The sequence below is a fragment of the Xyrauchen texanus genome, chromosome 37 (genome assembly GCF_025860055.1).
Source record: "Xyrauchen texanus isolate HMW12.3.18 chromosome 37, RBS_HiC_50CHRs, whole genome shotgun sequence".
Lineage (NCBI taxonomy): Eukaryota > Metazoa > Chordata > Actinopteri > Cypriniformes > Catostomidae > Xyrauchen > Xyrauchen texanus.
The window spans coordinates 21,341,777-21,366,504 of record NC_068312.1 but is presented as its reverse complement, the minus strand read 5'-3'; the positions used below and the strand labels follow the sequence as shown (position 1 = coordinate 21,366,504).

Below are 24,728 nucleotides of genomic sequence, written 5' to 3'. Positions count from 1 at the left end.
CATACAGCTCTTTGTACCGTGATTATTGTTACACATATTCTGATTCAATTAATATAAAATATGATTTGGGGAAAATATTTTATCCTTATTAAAAAAAACATTTCACACAATACAATTCTTACAACTTTAAAACTGCAGATTTCTAAGAGCTCCTGTATAGGAGTCATTTTGTAAAACAAAACAGAAGTAAACGCTTTAAAAAAGAGGGACAAATTTCCAAAGGAAATCAGAAGTGTCTGCTTTTGTCATGTTTAATTATTTCTGAGCATTACTCATTAAACCCTTTGGCCTGAGAAATACTATTTTCACATTTGTGGGATAAGTGTTAATTGCTTCTGTTAGCATTCCTCATTTGTAAGTCACGCTGAATGCTAATTAAATAAATGGACATGCAAATTACTTAGTGCTGTATATTTATCTGTAAATTGGGAGATATGCTGAACTGCTAAGGAGCAATAAATCTCTCTGTAATGTTGGTGAGCAATGGGGATTTAAAATGCACAAACAGTAAAAAACACCAAATCAATATGAAATACATTTATTTAAATCAATGTCAAAATATATATATAATGCACACATTACTTTAAAATTAAATCAAGTCAATCAGACACACTTGGCTTGAAATGCTTAAAATAAGAGTAGAACAATAAAGAATAATAAAACATCTGAGACATCAAGACTGATTTAACTTGGCAAATGAATAGTCCAGGATTGACAATTGATTACTTGGTTTAGCTGTTGTAAGAGAAGTTCACCTGTGCCTTTGAGATCAGATAATTTATTTTCTCCTGCTCAGGCACAAAACAGTTGATATTCATCCTAGGCTGAGCCACAACAAAAAAACTGAATGAAAAACCACTAAAAATGTAATTATCTTTAAAAGCTGGAAAATTAATGTAATTATGATTGTGAAAGAACAAAGGTAATTTCAGCATTGGCTTTGGTACAATACATCTTTAAGAAACACAAAAACACATTTCTTATTTTCATTTTACCACTACAAATTTTTTTTTTAATTTAACACAGTTTCTCTAGATTAAAAGAAATAAGAATTCAAGCATATTATGGGGAATATGAAAGCTGTGTCTTCCAGAAAACAAAGACATTTAGAGGGAAAAAAACTTTTTCTGATGAATTACGGACAAACTGCTCCTTTGTGAAGGTTTAAACGTACCAAAAAAAAGAAGAAAAAAATGAAATGACTTCATTCTCTCTGTAGTCATTAAGAAAGTCCTGAACCTCCTCCAAGGCTGTCGAACCCTCCTCACCCCATCACAGACAGAGATTTTCCTTCAGACACAGATCCTGTGTGGAATCTCCTTCAAAAATAACTGTGATCAAAGGGGGTAAATTGGCAAGACTGTTCTGGAAGAAAAGGCAGAGGCTTCATCTCTCTTTTTTCTGTCATGTCTTGAGTATATTAGTGTCTATGGTGTTCTGTCTTATTGATTGTTGGCCAATAACTGTAGAGAGGAACTGGAATATTGGCCAGCTGGGCAACAGTTTTTCATTTCGGCATTCTGAAAGAAAAAGAGAAAAGAAAATGTATGCCTTCCATCTAAAATGGAACTCAACTCGCAACAACTCATTATATACGCAATTTGATGATGAATTACAGTGACGAGCTGACCTACAAATTTATTCTCCGTCTAGGAGTGTCAAACTCGGTTCCTGGAGTATTTGCACTATCAGAACTATTTGTCCAATGCTGCATTCACTTTCAGAAAATGAGCCTTTGAACATTTTAAAACATATAAATATTATAAATCTAACCCTCTTTACCTCGGATCACATTTACTGCTTCTTCAGAAAATATAAATTTGTATTTCGCTTTCGGGTCGGAACCAGTGCCAACCTGCGATAGGTGCAACATCAGGACCAATATTAGATCTTATCAGAAGGGCAACTGTTCCCAACTGTTGCTTCAATATTCTCCCCATTTTACCCAAACATCAGAGGAAACAAAATAGGGACATCTGGGAGGCGAATTAGCGATAAACACACATTTATGGATGGAAAATGCTTCAGGGCAGATTTCCTTTGCGCTGAACCAAAACTTGAGGGAACATGTTTTGTTTTTTAGGCATGACATCCTTTTTATCGATAAATGGCCATTTGAATGGACACAGGCAGAAGGCGGCAAATGTCGCAATTTTATTTCGCATTTTCACTTTGTCGAACAAAATATCGCGAAAGGTGGATGGAAACTAGACTATTGAGACTACAGGTGATGAGGTGAATTGTCATGTGTCATAATTCAGTTCTTGAACAAGTTTACTCTTTAGCCTCCATTTGTATGTTGCAAAAGTATCATTATTATAATAGTAATAGCCTATGGTAATATGTTATATTTTATATTCTAAAATAAAGTACAATAAAATAAAATAGTGACAAGTTAAAATTATTTGTTGTACAGTTTTTGTTGTTGTTGTTGTTGATTACAAATGGACATAATGCAGCCTTATATATGGGTTCTGTTTCATTCCTCCTGACTGCCAGAGGCTAAGCTTGAAATCCTGGTCACCAAGGAGACTGCTAATGTCAAGATTTATAGTCGAAAAAGGAGTTATATTTTGGTCTATTCTCACCCAAAACCATTTGGATCCATTCAGGAGACACTGATGAAACCACTGGAGTCTTACTATTATGCTGCATTTATGTGCTTTTTGGAGCTTTAAAAGGTCTGGCCACCATTAACTTACATTTAATTGACCTACATAACAGCAATATTCTATATATATATATATTATATTCTTTTGAAAATCTGTTTTTGTTTGTGTTCTGCAGAAAAAATTTAAGTCATGCACATCTAGGATCGAATGAGTGTGAAATACTTGTTAATGAGCACCACAGTCCATAAAAACATGGAACACTGAAGGAGAATAAACTTGCATGAGCAGTTTCTGGTCTTCCTCAGTAGAGACAGATGACGGAAAACATAATCTGGCGCTTGCTTGCGATTTTGATTCAAATTCATGATTTGCAAAACGAATCATTCAAAGTGCTTTTTGAATCTTTTTGTTCAGGTCAAAAGAATCAAAATTAAAAGATTCAAATCAAATGATTCTTTCAACAAATCATGCATCACAATCGCCGATCTGCACACATTTATACACTACAGCTGATTTTTTTGGTGTTACCATGGTCGCAAAAGTAATGAAAGGGTCTGGAGAAATGTATCGGAGTAAAACTATCAAATTTATGGTTACAAGTCCGAAGGTGTTCATTGCCGATCTAACATTGCTCATAACGCTATTGCAACCGGCTTCCCGCTGATCCATAAACTGTGTCCAAATGTGCTTCTCCCCAACGATGGACACAATGTTTGGGAACTCAGCATCTGAGAGATGCTCTTACTGACCTGTGTCTGGACTGCAGCCTATTCCAATGTCACGGAATTGGATCCTAATTCGGTTAAAATCGTGCAGCCGTAGTTAGCCCCCCCCCCCCCCAACAACTAAGAAAAAGGCTAGTGCTAAAAGCATCCATATGGAGGACCCTTCGCTCTTTTAAGACGGTGGCTGTTCTGAGATGGCAGAAGCGTCTTTTCCAATCGCTTCAACCTGTGATTCCAGCCCCTTTTGCAACAGTGACACGGGAAGAAGAGGACGTTTCATATCCGGAAATTGAGGAATCTCTTGACTCCCCTTTCACATCATTCAGACCTGGATGTTCTCTCTACAAGTGCTTCCAACTCCCATTTTCATGAGCATGTGGAATTTAAAGATGATATTGTAGTGCAAAAGTGGATCTACCGTCTACATAAGTGCAGAAAATACCTCCACTACCTCCACTACTTTGAAATGAAGGGAGAAAGATAGATATTCGCGGTCTCCACAGTTTCTGCAAACAACTCTTTTGGTGATGGGTCATGTGACTCGCAAGCTGGATGCGCTTACTGCCAAACTCCTAACAGCTCGCCACCAAGTGTGGCTTGCCCAGGTGAAACTGCCAAAGGATTGCATAAAATGATGAGGGAGCTTCCAATTGTTCCTGGGCACCTCCTCGGACAAAACATCCCAGAAGTACTGGAAAAGAGTCAAGTTGTCCGAAGCTACTTGTCAGCTGACACAGGTACAGCAAACTTTTAGGGAACTGGCAGTTCAAGTCTGCCATAGTTTTGCTACACAGGAACATTGCTTTCGGCAACACTCTACTCCACAGCCCATTCAGAGACCTCGTGCTGTTGAGGATGCTCAAGGTTTTCGACTACCGCAGCCACAGGGGAGGCCACGTCAGTGTCCCCCCACTGCCACCAAAGGTCGCACCCATGATGCCTGAGGTGCTCCGGCCAGCGGACAGTGGTTTTTCAGTACAACAACTGAAATACTGAAGGGACACAACATTGGATACTTGGGGCCTGTCTACTCTGAGCAAGGGGTATACAGCCTTCAGTTCTGTCGCCAGCCACCCAGATTCTCAGGAATCATCCCTGCAATCATCAGCGATGCAGTTTTTCAATGGCACTCTCTCAAGAAATTATTTTATCATTGGAAAAGGGAGCCATAGAAAAAGTTAATTCCCTCATTCAAAGGGACAAGTTCTATTCTAATTATTTCCTGCAGATGTTCTGCAGTCTGTGAAGAGGGAAGATTGGTTTGCGAGTGTCAACCTCAAGGACGCATACTTTCACATTCCTGTTACTGTTCAGCACTGGAAGTTTTTCGTTTCAGCTTTCAAAATCAAACCTACCAGTTCAAGGTCCTACTATTCAGGCTGTCCCTCGCTCCTCGTGTCTCCACAAGATGCATGAATGCAGCACTGTCTCCCCTATGGTCAAGAGGAACGCGAATTATGCCTTATTTGGATGACTGGCTACTTTGTGGCACAATCAACTACATTTTTAAGAATCACTTTGAATTCTCTTGCAATGTCAGCCACTTCATCAAATGTGCGGGTGACCAGCATCCTGCGACTCCTGACTTGTTTCCACCCTGGAGTGCCACTACAGTACAGAATGTTCCTGTGACTGATGGGAACGTTAACTTCTGCCACAGCAGTAATTCCGTTGGGCTTACTCCACCCTCAGACCACTCCAGAGGTGGAACAATGGTTTAAAAGGTTGAATCCACCAGACATCGCCACCAGTTGATTGTTATTTCTCCCCACTGCATTCATGCCCTGAGGCAGTGGAATCAGAGGGAATTCCTGAAAGTGGGGGTGCCTCTAGGTGTTATGCCAGTTTTACCAGGCCGTCATGTGCTTGTTCAGTTAGACAACACCTCGACAGTGTTCCATCTGATCCATCGCATGTCACTGGAACTCACTCACGAGATTCTCTCATGGTGCCAACCATGACTTGCGTCATTAAGAGAGGATCATATTCCAAGTTCAGGCAATCAGATAGCAGATGTTCTCTCCAGAGACGACTACATTCGGGGGAATGGAGGCTTCATCCGGATGTAGTACAGGAGATCTGGCATCGGTTTGATAGGGCAGAGGTGGATATTTTTGCATCAGAGACGACCAGTCACTGTCGATTATGGTTCACAAGGATAGAAGCATCCAGCCCCTTGGGTCATGAAACGGTCTCACGAATGGCCTACTAGATGCTTTTTCTCCAATTCCACTGTTGTGGGAGACGTTGCACACGATTTCTATATGCAAACACAGGGTTCTTCTGGTGGCGCCATGGTGGTGAGCAGGCCTTGGTTTCCTCCGCTTCTGAAGCTCTTGGTGAGCACTCTATGGCAGCTTCCCCTCAGGAGGGACCTCTTCTCTCAGATGGGAGGTTGCGTCATCATGTGACTTTGTTGGTATATTCTCTAGACCTATCTGGCTGTCGTGGTGATAACCCACTAGTGTTTAACACTGCCTCTGGTGGTCATCCTAAATTCACAAACACATTTACATACGTAACTAGCATTCCTTTGCACTAACAAGTTGCCTAGCTCAGATATCACACTGACTGGTCAATTGTAAGCTTTAAATCATTATTATCATTTAAATCATAAATCATTAAAAAAAAGTTGTGGTGGTGACATAGTGGACTAAAGCACATAACTGGTCATCAGAAAGTCACTGGTTCGATCCCCACAGCTACCACCATTGTGTCCTTGAGCAAGACACCTAATCCAGGTTGCTCCGGGGGTATTGTTTCTGTAATAAGTGCACTGTAAGTCGCTTTGGATAAAAGCGTCTGCCAAATGCGTAAATGTAAATCAGTATTTTTGCACATCCCTACCCATTATCAGCAAATTATATATTTAAGAGTGAAACAATTGTCATTTCAGACACAACTGTTCTTCAATAGACATTTCCTTCTGAGAAAAAGTAGTTAACAAAAGTTTTTATATCAAAACATTAAATCACAATTCTTACAGAATCGCAATATCACAATGCCTATCAAAACACTCAAACAGCTGGTCTGTCCAGATGTTGCAGGATATGATGCAATCCCATGTTAAATGCATCATCCACAGACCTGTTTGCTCGATAAATAAATTGAAGGAGATCCAGAAAGGGTCCAGTGATGTCCTTCAGGTGGGCCAACACCAGTCTCTCAAATGACTTCATGATCACAGACATAAGAGTGATGGGACTGTAGTCATTAAGTCCTTTGATTTTGGGTTTCTTTGGGACAGGGTTGATGGTGAATCATTTGAAGCAGCAAGGAACGTCACACTGCTCCAGTGAGATCTGTGTGAAGATGGGGGCCAGCTGGTCACCACAGGAGTTTAGACAAGTGGGTGAAACAGTAAATGTAATGTGATGTCTGTATCTTGGCAGCTCACTGGTGAGGTTTGCTCTGTTAAAATCGCAGAGAATAATAATAAGTGAGTCTGGGTATTGTTGTTCCGTGTCGTGATCTGATCAGCCAGCTGTTGCAGCACTGCACTCACACGCTTTGGAGGAATATAAACACTCACCAGAATAAATTAGGAAAACACAGTGGTGAGTAGAAAGGCTTACCAGTTGATAAAGTGCACTTCCAAATTAGGAAAGCACAAAATTCATTGATGTTGTTACATCTGTACACCAATTTTCATTGATGAAAAAGCATGTTCCATCACCTCTTGTTTTCCCAGTTAACTCCGCAATGCTATCCGCTCTGAACAGCTGAAAGCCCGGCAGATGTCACGTGCCGTCCGGAATGGCTTCACTCTGCCAGGTTTCTGTGAAGCTCAAGTCAGCTGAGTTACTGCGCTCTAAAACAACAATATGCTTCTCAGTCCTAGGCTACTACATTTGTTTGAAATGGCACGTGAGGTATTTGCTTACAGCAATATAATCAAAATTATCTGGCTAAACTGTTTTAAAACACGTTTCCAATCATGTATACCTAGGCCTGTCATGATAACTATTTTTGTTGGACAATATATTGTCCCAGAAATAATTGCGATAAACAATATTATTGTCATTTTAAGACCATTTTATGCCACTGAAATAATGACAATGTAATAGCATAATAAAGCAAGTGCACCATTTCAAAGAGCAATTAACTTTTAATTCTAAAGATAATCAGACATTGGAATGTCAAAAAAAAAAAAAAATATCCTAAACAAAACAAATAAAATAAAACCACACAACCAAAACAATAAATAAAAAGGACTCTCGGGCTCAGTTAACAAAAACTGCACTAAATATTATACATTTGGCACAGGAGATTAGAAAGTCATTAATTCCTTTATAGGCAATATACTGCCAATCCAGTTTCTCAAAGGTTATGAGCTTTGTTAACAAAAAGTGCAAAGTAACATTTTAGCTATAAGTTAGATATAAGTAACAACAAGTAGAACAAAGTAACATGTTTGACAAAGTCAGTTTAGGACTCCTTTTAGATTGTCTCTGGACATAACACAAAGGTACTTGTTTGGAGATTTCTACAGTTTCTTCCCTGACCTTTTTTCTCAGTAAAGTGGGGTGAAAGTGTACTTCTTGGAATAGAATAAACACATCAGATATAGTTTCCACTAACAACTGAACTCAAGTGGACAACAGAGCTCTCGTGGCAAAATCATGCAATTACATTTTTAAAAATACAACATACTACAAAAATAAATAAAAATATGACCAATGCAATGAGGCTTTGTGTCTTAAAATTATCACATATATATATATATATATACACACACATACACACACACATACACTGTAAAATCAGAGTTATAATAAGCACACATTTGCTCAAAAACACAAAATCCCCAGTAAGGCGTTCATATGAACAAAGGCACGATGCCTCAACTGAGACACAAAGCCTCAACAGGCCATATCTGTTGCCAAATCTGTAATTATCTTTTTTAATCTTTTAATTATTAGGCAGATTCTGAGCAAGGAACAATAACATGTTTACCTTATGGGGCTTAAGGCAGGATCTCTCTGGGGTAACAATGTTGCCAGCTGTGCTGAACATTCTCACTGAGCAAGTGCTTGTTGCACAAATGCACACATATTTTTGTGCAAACTTGGCTATTAGAGGAAATCTTCTATAATTATCATGCCACCACATCAAGGGATCAGATGATGCAGCAAGTGCTTCTTCCTGAAGGAACTTGGTCAGCTCTGCATCAGCCTGAACTCTTTTTTTTGTACCGATACAGCCTGGGTCTGACGACTTGAGGTCGTCAGCCTCTTCTTCTTGGGTGCTGGAGTTTTAGATCCATAATTTCCCCTTAAAGCTTTACCGTAGCTCTCACCACTGGCACTTTCTCCACTTCTTTCTTCCTCTCATGTCTAGTAGCTCTTGCAATAGCTGATGTTTGACATCATCAAGACCTCTGCATCCTCCATGCTACCACAATACCTCAGATCCAAGATGGTGGCCTTTCTCAGGAGGTCTTGGATTTCAGGTGGGCTATATTTCCCAGTCAATTTTTGGCACATTTTCCTTTATCTTTGATGTCAGTGCAGTGTCATTAGGGTCTAGTGATATAATTTGCCTTTAGGAATTTCCAACACAGGATTTGCTGAGGACACAGCAACAAATTTTTCCCCTGAGAGAACATCAGTGAAATCAGCCACTGGCTTCATTGCTGCATTAATGGACTCCAACACAGAAACATCCTGCCAGGTTGGGTTGAGGTGGCCATGTTTTCGATCTTCAACCAGGACAGGTCTTATGACGGAGTTGCTCCAGCACCCTCTCTATCATTGTTTTCTTGGTGCCCCATTATGTGGTGACATCCTGTGGGAAAGATAACATTTGTTCTTTTTTATTAGTTAGTCTATATCAACATTATTCAACAAAGGATCCTTTTTTAAATTCCATTATCACAAATAATTGTACATGGTTATATTATAATGTAACCAATGATATAATACATACATACATTTATGCTCACAAAAGTCCAATTTCAGTTCAGAAAAAGTCCAGTTACAGGTCCCAAAGTAAAAAACAACCCTGTAAACATGGTTGCAAATCAACATAATTTATCCATCACTCACCAGTACTAGACTGTGTTTAGGGGTATTGGCTTCAGTCTGTGCCTTCCTCAGGTTTCTCTTCTTTTGCCAGCTCAGGTTGAAGGTGTTGACAAAATTCCTACAAAGTCCCATGGCATGCGCTGTGCGATCCTTGTTACCATGCAAACCATGGGAAACAGCCAAATGGAGGTTGTTGCCAAAGCAATTGAGTCATGGCCAGCCAAGTTTGCATATTGCAGCCACAATGTTATCACCACTGTCTGTAGTTATAAAGGCCATTTTGCACTCATCCAATGCCCACCAGTCAGCTAAAGCAGACTGAAGGGCTTCTGCAATTATGTCATCAGTATGTTTCTGGGGTATGTATCTGGTCTTTTAACACTTTGACTGCAGAGTGGCTTTGAGACTTATTCTTCCAAACTTTCTGGCTGGAATTATGCAGTCATCTAAAAAAAACACCTATTAAAACACCTATTAGCCTCGAGTAACATGTTATTTTCACCTGTTGCTGTCCACTCTGTGTGTGTGGAGGAGCTGCCTGAGCCCCGCCTCCAACACAGAGAGCAGACGAGAGGAAAGCAGCACGACTGGCTAAAATGTTGGTGACATTCATTCTTATGTAAACAAACATGCACGTAAACACAATGGGCAATATCGAGGTAAGCAAAAAATGTCGAGGTCATGTCCATATATTGTATGATAAGTCGACAAGGTAATTATCGTGACAGGCCAATGTATACCTATGAAAGAAGACAAGTCAATGAGTGCAAGTTATGGGTGGAGCGACACATGTAGCACCGCACCATGTGTTGCCCGTCCCATTCTGCAAGCTGCAGTCAGGTATATTTGAAGCAAGCCAGATGCGTTTCAGGTTTTGAAGCCATTTACTCAGCAGGATGACCCGACGGTCAAGTGATTGATAACCTTCCGCTGGGAGAAGCTAATCCGCGCTTTGTCTCTCTCTGCCTGGCCGGGGATTTTTAATTAAGCTTACACCTGAAATTTATTTAAATTAGGATGATGCTATATAGAACTTCTATTAGCAGAAGTACACAATCACTGCCAGTAGTCTATTACAACAACATAGGGTGTTTTGATTTGACAATCGACACTCAAAATGTTGCTCACTTTGAACCTCCTATTGTCAGCAGATGAGCTGATGTTACTATGATTGCAATTAATAGGGCACCTCCATCTGAGGATTATGCTCCACTTTGTGTAGCCCTCCATGTTTTGTTGTGATGATTGTGGCAGTGGTTAAGGTTCTCTGCAGTGAACCTAAAGATTGTAGAACACTATCTTTTCATCACCTTAAACAAAACAATGTATTTTTGGTGACACAGGCATTCAACCCTAAATTACAGCCTCTGCAATCAGTTAACTGCAAATCACTTTTGATGAAAATTGCCTGCTAAATAAAAATTAATAAAAACTAACTCATGGGCACATGATCATGATAAAGATTTTGATAATCATTTAAGATGATCAAGTGTTAGCACTCGCGACGTGTAATATGTGAGTGCTAATTACGAACAACATATCAGATGCTCAACAGTTGGCCTATTAGATGCATCAAGAACGGCACTGGAGGATCATTTCACCTAGAATTTAAAATACTATGAACTAGGCCACACACACACACATTATAACTTTTAACTCTTTAAAGTTAAGGCATGACTGAATTACTAAATGAATATATATATTATATATTTTAGTATTGTATAATAAAAAGTTAATAAACAATTATTGTTACATATTGCAACAACAAGTTGTGTGCTTCAGTGTGAAAGGGAGGCACTCTGTTGAACATGCAAGTTATTTCATTTTTTTATATAAAAATGAATTGTGATGTGATTTATTTGTTGTTGTTCTTCTAGCCTTTATACCAAAGCAGCAGAAAAATAAAATGTTAAATGTTCGCATTGCAGTTAAAATTGCAATGTTTCACAAAAAAAAAAAACTTTTAACAATCTTCTGCTTACTTTTAAGATGTGTGGACACTGATCATGGAACTATTTCCTAATAGTGCAAGTACTGAATTAATTATTGACTACCTGGCTCAGAGCTGTTGCAGTGATGCTCTGCATTTGTGTTACAGTAGGACGCAGTTTGACTTCTTTTTTGCTCTCTTTTTCTCCATTGGTGTCTTTCTGTTTATCTGTCTTACCAGGTCATAAAAGATCTGATACACACACAAAAACAAAGGATTTTATCAGAGGACTGTGATTACAGATATGCAAGTTACCAAGAGTGAGGTTTACTCTGTATCTGTATGTTTGTATTCTGCTTTAGATGAAGTGAAGTGTGACATACCTCATTGACATTGATCTTTGATTTGGCGGAAGATTCTACAAAGGCACAATTACTCCACTGACGAGCGAGATTCTGACCCTGCTCTTTCCCGACCACTCTCTCATCCTCTAAATCACACTTATTTCCGACCAAGATCATTGGCACCTACACAGATAAAGAGAGACATCTGATGAGTGTTTTGTGTTTGTATCAGGTTTAAATTTGAATTAACATTGACAGCTCAAAGAAACTTGATTAATTCAAAAATAGCATGGCCTGATTTCTCCATATTCAAGATCTCTTAGATAGAAGGTGCAAAAATTACAAGTGCTTGTGTAACAAAGATTCCCATATATGCATGAATAATTTTACCCTTAGATTTAATTGAGAACCAAGTCATTTTTATTTGTATACATTTGTATTATTTGTAATGTCTTAATCTTCATTGTGTGGTTCGATTAAAATATTTATTGTAGATTATGCCTTAAATACATAGTGTATATATACACTCACCAACTGTTTTATTAGGTACACCTAATTTTTCATGTGATTATCTAATCAGCCAATCGTGTGGCAGCAGAGCAATGCATAAAATCATGCAGACACAGGCCAGGAGTTTCAGTTATTGTTCACATCAACCATCAGAAAGGGGAAAACATTTGATCTCTGTGATTTCAACCATGGCATGATTGTTGGTGCCAGACAGGCTGGTTTTAGTATTTCTGTAACTGCTGATCTCCTGGGATTTTCATGCACAACAGTCTCTAATGTGTATAGCGTATAAACTTTTTGACATGGAGTGCCATTTTTTATTTTCCTGGACAATGGCTGTATCAGCACCATAAACCAGTCCTTTTTGTACAAAATTAGTTAACGTAACAAATTTTCTTATTTGATTACGGATCACAAACTTCTGTGGAATCTTAAATATTTCTTATATTGTGTCATACATTTTTCAAAATCACGTAGAGCTGGGTAATCGGTAGCACGCAAGCAACATTGAGAGGGGAGAAGGCTATTTTATTTAAATCTTGATGTAGCCTAATCCTTCCTCATGATCACGCAGCGTGTTTTCATTAGCTGAATGGGAGGCTAAACATTATTAAAGTGTGATGAGAGCCATTCGTGCATAACGAGCCAATCAACTAACCCATTTCGGTTAAAAGCACCTGCAAACTCTTAATTTTATTGCCAGGTTTAATTTATATTTTGAATAGACTCGATGTGAGTTAATAAACCCACAATGTGAGTTTATGGTTTGTCTTTTAATTGTTTAATGTAATTTGGAATGTGACCAGTTTAAGGAGGGTGTACCTATATGCTGGTAGGAAATCTCAAGGATTAATTGTGGTGTTTTCATTACATCATGTGTTGTTCTGAAAGCATTAAGAAACAAATGAAACATGGAATGTAGGCTGTCATCCACACAGCCTGACCAAAGCAAAATATTGAGGAGAATAGCATCACAGAATGCACAACACTTTGAACCTTGAGGCGAATGAGCTACAACAGCAGAAGACCATGTTGGGTTAGACTTCAGTCAGCCAAGAACAGAAAGCTGAGGCTGCAGTGGGCGTACCATCTGCATGTCACAGCAGAAATCAAGATTCGTCAGACCAGGCAATGTTTTTCCAATCATTTACCATCCAGTTATGGTAAGCCTGTGCCCACTGCAGCCTCAGTTTCCTGTTTTTAGCTGACAGTATTGCTACCCGGTGGGGTATTCTACTGCTGTAGCCCATCCGCCTCAATGTTCAAAGTCCTGTATGTTCATAAATGCTTTTCTGCATAGCACTGTTGTAACAGGTGTTTTTTTTTGGGTGGTTGTCACCTTCCTGTCGTCTTGAACCAGTCTGGCCATTCTCCTCTGACCTGTCATTAACAGGCCGTTTTTGCCCACAGACCTCTGAATCTGGATCCCTTTTGTTTTTCAAACCATTCTCTATACACACACACACTAGACATTGTTGTGCATGAAAATCCCAGGAGATCAGCAGTTACAGAAATACTCAAACCAGCCCGCCAGTCTCCAAAAATCATGCAACGGTTGAAATCACATTTTTTCCTCATTCTGATGGTTGATGTGAACATTAACTAGGGATGCACAGAACCGATACCTGGATCACTATCGGCTCCGATACTGACATTTTTAGACAGATCAGGTATTGGTTTAATGATTTATTAATAAAAAACAATATTTTACAATGTAGATTTGTTAATGGTTTAAACATAAAATAATTATTCTGCTTTTAAGATAAGAGCAAACATGATTTTAAAAGGCACTATTATTTATAAGCCCACGTGAAAAGTTATATTTCTGGATAATAATTACAGACAGAGAACTAAATCTTGTTTGACCGCAAGAAGAATGTGGTTATCAGCAATTTATATAATTTTTTTTCACTTACTGCATCTTCGAGACCATCAATCAGTAATTGTCCAGCACTAGCTTCATATACTCATGAAATCCATCAAGTATTGCATGTTAAATATAAAGAAAATAAATATTATCAAGTTGCACTTGATTTATTAATATCTTAATTGTAAAAAATTTTATCATTCCTCATCCAATCCATTCATCTGCCTTCAGGAAATATTTTTTTCTAACTTCCAAAATGGCCACCGAACAGTGGCACCTAAATAACCTAAGGAGGAAACATTCAATTGGCTCCAAATAAAAAGTTAAATGATACCAACAAATGTGTGCATATCCTCTGCAACATTTTTTCTCTTGCTTTGTCTTTTTATTTCAAAATAAAACATTAAGTAAGCTAATATGGTATGTGGTCTTAATACAGTCACATCCACTAAGCTAGACCAAAATAATATTGTGCCTGTCTCTAAGTAAACAAGAAGAATCAAGCAAACTGTTGACCATTCTGTTTTTTTTTGTGGATTTTGTCTGTAAAGTTTAGGATGTATGCATTTTTGTACTATTTATGAAGAATAATGCTTTCCAGAAAACGAGAATCATTTAGCTGGTTTGAGGTGACAGGCTTGTGCAACAAAACATTTACCATCAGTGTAGGCCTATGTGGCAGCACAAGTATGATTAAATAAGATAGATAAAGCATCAATTAAAAGCAAACTATGTGTATTCTGATGCATTGGTAGTAAAACAGTGAAAAAAAAAAAATAGGAAACTCCAAAACGGGATTGTGGTTGTGTGGGCGTGGTTGAGCGCCAGCTTGTGAGTGGAGAGGAAGATCAGCAAATGAGAACATTAAGGATCATCACCTGGCAATGATTGTCTCTAACAGCTGTTTGTCATTGTAGTGAGAGTTGGAAATGGATTTGAGCTAGATGCCAGTGAGGGAGTGAGAGAGCTACCACACACAACCTGAGACTGTGTTTAGCAGTGTGTGCTGAAAAGCGTGATTGAGTGAAGTGCTGAAAAGCCAATTTTGTGTTATAAAATAAATAACATTTGAGTTGAATTTGCCGTCTCCCGCTTTCTCCTTGCAATCCCATTACAAACTTTGTTAAGGGATATTCTTTCCTAATAAAATCACTTGAACACACATTACATCGGAATTACAACTTCTAACCTCGTAAGTATGAACTTCCCTAGAGGACTTGAACACAGCATAAACCACAACATAACTGAAACAGTCTTTATAATGGTTGTGTTGAATAGAAGTGGATTTGACATATGATTAATATGAAGGGAAAAAGCAGTGCATAAACAAATTGGAACATTGGAGGGACCTCTTTATATTAGTAATATTTAATGATCAGTATAGAGACTTGTGGGTCAGCTCTTATCATTTGGGCCAGTAAACAACCTCCCACCCTAGCAACTGCATAGCACTGTTCTAAAAACACAGAGAACAACTTAGCAATAGCATGGCAACATCCTGGCAACCACCCATGACACTAGCAATCACATACTGCAACCACCTTAGTAAACATGCAAAAGCAAAAAGAACTGAGAACATCATGCATTTTATGTTAAATGAGTTTTGCAAATGTTATAGTTAGCGTATATACATTTTGTGAGCTGCCTCACTATCTCCTGCCTACATAGGCAGCTGTCTTCTATGGCAGCATCCTTACTGAAATAATGTCTCATAACAGCGCGATTTGGAACGCTCTCGATAGGTGGCAGCTCTGTGCATCATTCAAATAATGCTCCTAACAATACATGATCCTTTAATGAGCCTAAACACACATGGCACACACACACATTCTGGGTAAAGCAGTCGGTTTTGTGTCATATTAAACCGTTATTTATCAACACTTTTCAGTGCTGAATGAATTTGAAGTATATTTATAATCTAAATTTATCTCGCTTCGTCCGCCATCTTGGATTTATTTTTCCACCAAGCTCATCAGGGTGTATTCTGGGATCGCCTACCCAGGGCAGGATGCATACGATGCTAATTTAAGATTTGGCCAAAACGAGATATCTGAAGAGGCAGCATAATTATGATACCTACCTGCATCAGAAGCATGCTTATGATGTCATAAAATGCTGCCTACGGAGGACGCTCACTAGATTTTTAGAACAGACCCATTTTCATGAGTGCATATGGTCATTATATGCACATTGTACTTTGGTTAAATGTAACTGCATTAACTTGAAACTTGATACGAATGCAGCAAACGTTGTTCGTTCGACGCGTGCTTCCTTGCGATTTTGATTCAGTATTGTGACTTGCAAAACGAATCATTCAGATCACTTTTTCAATCTTTTCACCGATTCAAAAGGAATCAAATTTACAAGATTTTACTCAACTGATTCTCACAAATCAGATATCACTATTGCCAATCCGCATGCAATTTACACGTACAGCTCTGTTGTTTTTTTAGGTGTACAGTAGCAAAAGTATCGAAAGGGTCGGGAGAAATTTAATGAAGAAAAAGTATTAATATACTCTATAAAATGTAGTGAAGTAAAAGTTAGACAACAGAAATAGTTATACTAAAAGTACAAATATTCAAAAACTGTACTTAAGTACAGTAACAAAGTATTTGTACATTATTACTACACACCTCTTGTAAATCATTAGAACTGCTGTAACACTTGTTAATATAAACTAATATCAATGTTAATATCAATCAAAGTTAATATAAATGTTCAGTATATGTACATTGTAAGGCATTGACAAAATTACATGCGGATAGTGATTTTTTTTTTTTTATTGATGTGGATATTGATTTTAAACTCTAGATAATGTGGTAAGTGACTCACTTCCTCTGTGTCCTTCACCCTCAGAATCTGCTCCCGTAGATCCTGCAGGTCATTAAAAGTGGACTGTGCTGTGATGGAGTAAACCAGAGCAAAACCCTGACCGTTCTTCATGTACAGGTCCCTCATCGCAGTGAACTGCTCCTGTAGGCAAACATTGAATAATCTGTTAAGTTTATATAGAAGATCAATCAACGTCCTGACCAGCAGAATTCAAGCATCATATTCAACTCACTGTGCCTGCAGTATCCAGGATTTCTAGCATACATTGCTGCCCATCCACCTCAACTTGCTAAAAGAAACAGTGAGAAAGAGAGAGTCAATCCCATTTTATTATATAATCCTAGGTTGTGTATTACTCAAAGTATCTTCAGTTTAAGCAAAGTTTAATTTGTATTTATGCAAATTAAAAATGTTGCATTCGTCTAAAAGGTTACAATACCTTTCTATAAGAGTCTTCTATAGTGGGGTCATATTTTTCAACAAATATTCCCTGTACAAACTGGACTGTCTGTGAGAGAAAAGACAAGAAATAGTGATGAGCACTAAAACACCATTGGTTACCCAATATGGGTTTACCGATAAATAAATGCCGATATATTGAGAGCAGGGTGGCCGGAGGCCAATATAATGACCTATTTAAGATATTTAATGATAGCATGATACTGTAAACAGTATTGCTGAATTTATGGTATTTATGGTTAATAAGTCAAGGCAACTTTATTTAAGTTGAAGTCAGAAGTTACATACACTTAGGTTTAAGTCATTAAAACTCTAACCACTTCGCAGATTTAATATTAGAAAACTATAGTTTTGGTAAGTCGTTTACTTTGTGCATGACACAAGTTAATTTTTTAACAACTGTTTACAGACAGATTCTTTCACTTTTAATTGATTATATCACAATTCCACGGAGTCAGAAGTTTACTAACACCAAGTTAACTGTGACTAAGCAGCTTGGAAAATTACAGGAAATTATGTCAAGCCTTTAGGCAATTATTTTAGCTGCTGATAGGCTAATTGGAGTCAATTGGAGGTGTACCTGTGGATGTATTTTAAAGCCTACCTTCAAACTCAGTGCCTCTTTGCTTCACATGAAAAAAATCTAAAGAAATCAGCCAAGACCTCAGAAAACAAATTGTGGACCTCCGTAAGTCTGGTTCATCCTTGGGAGCAATTTCCAAACACCTGAATGTACCACGTTCATCTGTACAAACAATAGTACGCAAGTACAAACACCACAGGACCATGCAGCCCATATACTGCTCAGGAAGGAGAAGAATTCTGTCTCCTAGAAATGAACGCAGTTTGGTGTGAAAAGTGCAAATCAATCTCAGAACAACAGCAAACGACCTTGTGATGATGCTGGAGGAAACAAGTAGACAAGCATCTATATTCACAGTAAAACGAGTCCTATATCGTCATAACCTGAATGAATGCTCAGCAAGGAAGCCACTGTTCCAAAACCGCCATAAAAAAAGACAGACTACAGTTTGCAAGTGCACATAGGGACAAAGATCTTACTTCTTGGAGAAATCTGGTCTGATGAAACAAATTGAACTGTTTGGCCATAATTACCATCGTTATGTTTGGAGGAAATAGGGTGATGTTTGCAAGCCGAAGAACACCATCCCAACCACGAAGCATGTGGGTGGCAGCATCATGTTGTGCAGCTGCTTTACTGCAGTAGGGACAGGTGTACTTCACAAAATAGATGACATCACGAGGAAGGAAAATGATGTGGATATATTGAAGCAACATCTCAAGACATCAGCCAGGAAGTTAAAGCTTGGTCGTAAATGGGTCAACAAACAAAGGACAACAAAGTCAAGGTATTGGAGTAGCCATCACAAAGCCCTGACCTCAATCTGAAAAAACTGAAAAAGTGTGAGCAAGGAGGCCTACAAACCTGACTCAGTTAAACCAGTTCTGTCTTGAGGAATGGACCAAAAATTGTTGTGAGAAGCTTGTGGAAGGCTACCCAAAACATTTGACCCAAATTAAACAATATAAAGGAAATGCTAGTGTATGTAAACATCTGACTTCTGATAAAAGCTGAAATAAATCATTCTTTCTACTATTATTCTGATATTTCACATTCTTAAAATAAAATAGTGATCCAATTGACCCGAGACAAGGAATGTTTTCTATGATTAAATGTGAAAAACTGAGTTTAAATGTATTTGGCTCAGGTTTATGTACATTTCTGACTTCAACTGTAGCATATTTCATTTAAAATGGCAATTCAAAATGCTTTATTTGATCTTGTATTTTCTTTATCATTTAAATGTAAAATACAAAACCAATTAAGAAAAGAAATGAGAATAAAAAAAATTCTAAAATTAATTCTAAAATTAATTTAAAAATAAGTAAAGCTTATTAAAAGTGAATAGAAAAATAAGTTGAATACAGAAATAAAATGATGCAGTGCAATCTGTAAGTGCAGCACAGTGTTCAATCTGTAAATTCACAGCTAAACAGAAGTGTTTTCATTCTGGATTTGTTTCAGTCTGGACTACTGTTGAAGCGCATCTGACCTTTCTGGAAGCTGGTTCCAGCTGCAGGTGGCATAATAGCTAAACACTGCCTTGATCCTAATGATCTGAGAGGTCTGTTAGGTTTATATTCAACCAGTATATATGAAATGTATTTATGTCCTAGATTATTGAGCGATTTTTAAACGAGTAATAATCTAAATGTAACTGGAAGCCAGTGTAAAGACCTGAGGACTGGATTAACATGCTCTGATTTTTTTTGTTTGTGTGAGAATCCTGGCAGTGGCATTCTGAGTGAGCTGCGGGTGTCTAATGGTCTTTTTGGGAAGGCTGGTGAGGAGTTCATTGCAGTAGTCCACTCTACTGGTGAGGAATGCATGAACAAGTTTCTCTAAGTCTTGACTGGATACAAAACATATAATCTTCACTATATATTTTTTAGATGATAATAGGCTGATTTATTTATGGCTTTTATGTGACTACTGAAACTAAAGTCTGACTCCAAAATGACACCAAGATTCCTTGATTTTTTTGCCTTTAGACCCTTGGAGTCAAGGTATGTGTACACCTTATGTCCAAATAACCATAAAAATGACAGTAGAAAGGAGGAAAAGAAACTATACTTGTTGCCACTAGATTTAGGTTAAACTCACCAGTGCAGACTTCCCTACACCCCCAGAGCCAAGGACCACAAGCTTATATTCACGCATGGTTGGTCTCTCTGCTGAAGCCTGCAAGATTAAATCAAAGCGCGTACACACGCACACGCACGCACACGCACACACACACACACACACACACACACACACACACACACACACACACACACACACACACACACTATTCATTAGTGTACTGAAAGTTTGAAACATTCAAGAGGTTTTTGGCTTTGAGGAAGTATATTGTCCCAGTTCCAAGGTATGTTTCAAGGTCTCCAAAAGAACGAACACCATATTTATTCCACGTTCAGGGTATTTTTCTCAGTTTGATAGTGCTTTCAACAGGGGAACGTTCATTAGAGCTGTCTCTCTCACACACACACAGCTATTTGTTTATCTCCAACCAGAGTTTGAGGACTTTGTTGTCTATTTGAAATCAGTCAGGGTGCAATTTAAATTCCACTGTGATAAAGGATGGAAATGTATCAAAGTTAATAAAAAGGAATCTTATCTAATAGATACAGACCCACCAGATGCTAGGCTTTTGCACCACTTCATTTAGCCTGAAACAATTCAAATCTGGAAAAGAGGCTTAAATCAAGACATTTGGAAAAGTAAAGTTACACTTCTGTTAAGATCAAAATTATCATCATTTTTCATCCTTTAATGCTAATGATTAAAAGGAATAAAAAGACATAAGCCTCTGTAGTCACATATAGCCAAGAATTTTTCTCTTTTCAAGTGACAAGACCACTGCTACATAAATCTACCTTCATGAAATACAAGCATATTTTACTTTGTGTAATCTAAACTGAACCAAACACTCGAAGCCTATTATCATTTTAGCCTTAAAACGAACTGAATGTGTGAACTAGAAAATATATGAATCACAAATAAATGCTTTAAACAACAAACAGGCTATTGAAGGGTCAAATCAAACACACACGATAGATTTATGAAAAAAATTAAATCACATTGAATGCGACCTGGCTGTTTACAGTGAATGCACATTGGGGGGGAAATCTGATAATACAGTATCTCATTTATTTCCAAATATGAAAGTGTCTCAGATGTGGTTTTAAAATGTCATTCAAATAATAGATCTGTGTCATGTGAAAGGCAGAATATTTTTTTAGATTTGGGTCACATTCTGCAGTGGTGTGAATGTAGCACTAGACAGGACAACAGAAAGCCCTACACCCTGAAGACACTAATCCCCTATGCAGATCCAGCATTAATGCAAGATTTTGGTATAATGATTGATCTGGAAAAGCAGCCCAAAGCCTGCATGTTTACTGAGCTGTCTGACTGTCTGCAATACATAACTAGTGAGGACCACAAATACAAATTTAGGAATTATTGCTTGATAGGGAATCAGTGTCCAGGTTTACTTGCCACTGGTATACTTTGGAATGATATGCAGCCAAAACCATTAACGGCATCACATACAGTGATGAGCAAAAACATTATTACCACCTGCCTAATATGCTGTTGGTCCTCCGTGTGCCACCAAAACGTCGCTGACCCGCTGAGGCATGGACTCTACAAGACCCCTGAAGGTGTCCTGTGTTATCTGGTACCAAACCATTAGCAGTAGATCCTTCAAGTCCTGTAATTTGCGAGGTGGAGCCTCCATGTATCGGACTTGTCAGTCCAGCACATCCCAAAGATGCCCAATCGTATTGAGATGTAGGGAATTTGGAGGCCAGGGCAACACCTTGAACTCTTCATCATGTTCCTCAAACCATTACCCAAAAATGCATGTGCAGCAGTGAGGCAAGGCGTATCATGCTGCTGAAAGAGTCCACTACCATAAGGGAATATCGTTGCCATGAAGCATGTGATGTAGGGCTGTCAATTTGAATTTTTACCTTAAATATTTTCAAAAGTAAAATTAAAATTGTAAAGTCAGCTGAAAATTGACGAGGGTGCATTGTGTACATAAACCATACAGCACCATGTTATATTGTTTCAAAGAGCATTCCTTGCTGTTTAAAAAAAAAAAAAAAGCAGCATTTAATTTTCAACTAATGTGCATAAAATTAATAAAAGGTTTTAGTCTGTCCATATTTTCAAATGAGGGGGAAAAACGCTTCAATAGGCAGTTCACATGCTGTTACACTTCAACTGATGCCACAGTATTCAACCCCAGACTCAACCTTTATAATAATAGTGAAATACCACATTGTTTTTTATTAATTTGTATGTAGGGTAGCAATATACCCAGATAGCTATGGTTTTCAGATGAACTTGTGGTGAAGCAGCTCAGACCATTGCTGGATTTCCATCCAAAATGTATAGCATTTTTAAGAGCATTTCTAAAAATTAGACTAAAGAAAATAAGAATTGTTGCACATTTCCATCCACTAAGTAATGCGCATAATCATGAGGGAGCCGCCTCGTCATGATGGAGCAGCTGAATGATCTCTCCCTGCTGTGGGAACAGTTTTATTTGCAAGATTGGAGCAAGTATCTCATTTTATTAAATGCATCCACGAGACACCACAGAATAAGTGTAATATCTGATATATTGTGGGCTGAAATAGCTGCAATGTCCACACACTGCTCTCAAAACTGTTATGGCGGATTGTGAGGACCCACTTTATCGACCAGCTGTGTGTTAAACACTTCCAAATGACAAGCGCTATGTTTGGGATAAAAAAATCCCAATGGGGATCCACGGTCGGACTATTTTGTGGGCTAGTCACATCAAGCTATCGCACATGCACGAATAGTCATCGCTTTGTGAATAAACTGTTTCATCACCATCATAAAATTACAATTAAATTACATTTTAAGATAATTTAGAAAGTTTATTAGCATACCAAGCGTTTCTCCATTCAGGATTTCTTATAAAAATAGTTAGATGGAAACCCACCTTATGAGCCCAGGGGGCAGTTCAAACAGACAAACACAACAGAATGGAAATGAACGCAAGGCTCTCGGGAGACACATTTCCAAGTTGAAATTTCCTGACAAAGTGTTTAAAAAAAAACGCATTGCTTAATCTGAGAAATGCTTATAAGAGAGCAAGATGCAATGGCCAAGTACCTCCACTAACTGTAAGGGGGTGTTCACAACGAACGCTTTGACGACCATCCATTTTTTTTGTCTATGTAAACGTGTGCTAGATGTCTCGTGCAGGAGCACTGTTTATTAGATGTTGTGTCTAATTATGAAGAACTTTAATCTTGAGACACTTGCTTTCTGTTAAACTGTATCTGATGCGCTGTATCTAGCCTATTTTTTTTTGCACGAGAATGTGATAGATCAAGTCCTTGTCAGTTGCACAGTTTTAGCATTTGAATTAAATTTTTCTTATCTTAAATTCGACAAATATTCAAATTTCAAATTGACAGCCCTAGTGTGATGCACTTTGTGTTGGGACACATTCCAACTGTAAGCATCATTATAATTTTCTGTGCCACAGTACAACTTCAGTCGGGATACCATACGGGATACCCTTCGTTGCCCTCACGCTTCGATGAGCCTAGGGCGCCCAACACCCTGTCGCCGGTTTGTGGATTATCCCTCCTCAGACCACTGTCGGTAGGTACTCACCACTGCTGTCCAGGAGTACCCCACAAGCCTTGCAGTTTCAGAGAAGCTTTGACCCTTTACATCTGCCCATTCCTACTGCATTCAACACATTTACTACGAAAACTGATAGTTCGCTTACTATCTAATCTGCCCAGACCTCAACATGTGACTTTGTTAGCAGACGATCAACTTTATTTACTTCACCTGTGAGTGATCATAATATTTTGGTTCATCAGTGTATGTCTCCACTATGAGGGGAGGAAGAATCTTAATTGACAGAACACCTTGCCATACACTGCAGAAGACTGTCTACTTCAATACCACTAGGGTGAGTGAGAATGAAATATATTTTGTTTAATCTAAATTTGCTTCTAAATCATTCCAGACTAGTAATATAATCTAGATAACGATTTAATGACGTTTCAGTGTCACCAGCACTGTTGACTTTCTTTAATCTGGCCATAAAACGCAGACCGGAGCTCTTCAAATTCTGTAAGATCAGAATTGCTGAAACATCAACACTACATTAATTGACGTAATGCTGATTACATTGATGATTTATAATCATCGTTGACACTTGACCACTCAAAGTTAGCAGTGTTTGCAAGTGTGTGTACTTTATGTTCATAGATGCGCAGTTTAAACATCAGTGGTTTACCATATTCATCAACACACAGTAACTAATATATAACAATAATACGCACGGATTAAATACTTCACCGTGGACAGGTATGTTCATTCATATGCTCACAGGAGGGACCGCGACCTGTAAAACAGCGGCGTTTCCTGCGAGTTTCTCCGGGTAGCGGCGCTACTGTGCGCTTTAATTCTGCCCAACCACACGGTGAATATGCTAGCCGTCTACAGACCGGCCTGCAGCTCGTTAGCTCGCGCTAGCACGTTAGCAGGTTCATTGCGCGAGGTTCTGTTCTCCGGTCTTGCCCCCAAAACCAGGGACCCGCTGTTATATACTCTAAAGTAACAAAAAATGACAGTATCGTGTCGAGGTGGTTTAGGATTCCCTGCCTCCACTGTAAACCACTCACCGTGTCCCGCCGCGCGCTCTTCGACTCCGATGTTATGGATCAACTGGGTATGGGTATCATGTTAACTGGGGATGTGCGCGTGCATGTGAATAATTTTTACTTGGCTTTTCAGCAGATTCGTTCAATGTGAATTGTCAATGAG

General features: G+C 38.5%; 1 protein-coding gene across 2 annotated transcripts; it reads right to left on the bottom strand.

Annotated features, from left to right (window-relative positions):
* Positions 1-1,348: 1,348 nt before the first annotated feature.
* Positions 1,349-24,664, bottom strand: LOC127630718 (ras-related protein Rap-1A-like). Of its 2 annotated transcripts, none has more exons than XM_052108443.1 (8): positions 24,587-24,664; positions 19,995-20,072; positions 17,289-17,357; positions 17,082-17,138; positions 16,850-16,990; positions 11,677-11,820; positions 11,418-11,545; positions 1,349-1,520 (listed from the first exon to the last, which is right to left on the bottom strand). In XM_052108443.1, the coding sequence occupies exons 2-7, from the start codon at positions 20,049-20,051 to the stop codon at positions 11,456-11,458; spliced, it is 558 nt and encodes a 185-aa protein (XP_051964403.1). In that variant the 5' UTR covers positions 20,052-20,072; positions 24,587-24,664; the 3' UTR covers positions 1,349-1,520; positions 11,418-11,455. The 2 variants fall into 2 exon arrangements, with proteins under 2 accessions (XP_051964403.1, XP_051964404.1); XM_052108444.1 differs by lacking the exon at positions 24,587-24,664 and adding an exon at positions 24,245-24,580.
* Between the last annotated feature and the right edge of the window lie 64 nt (positions 24,665-24,728).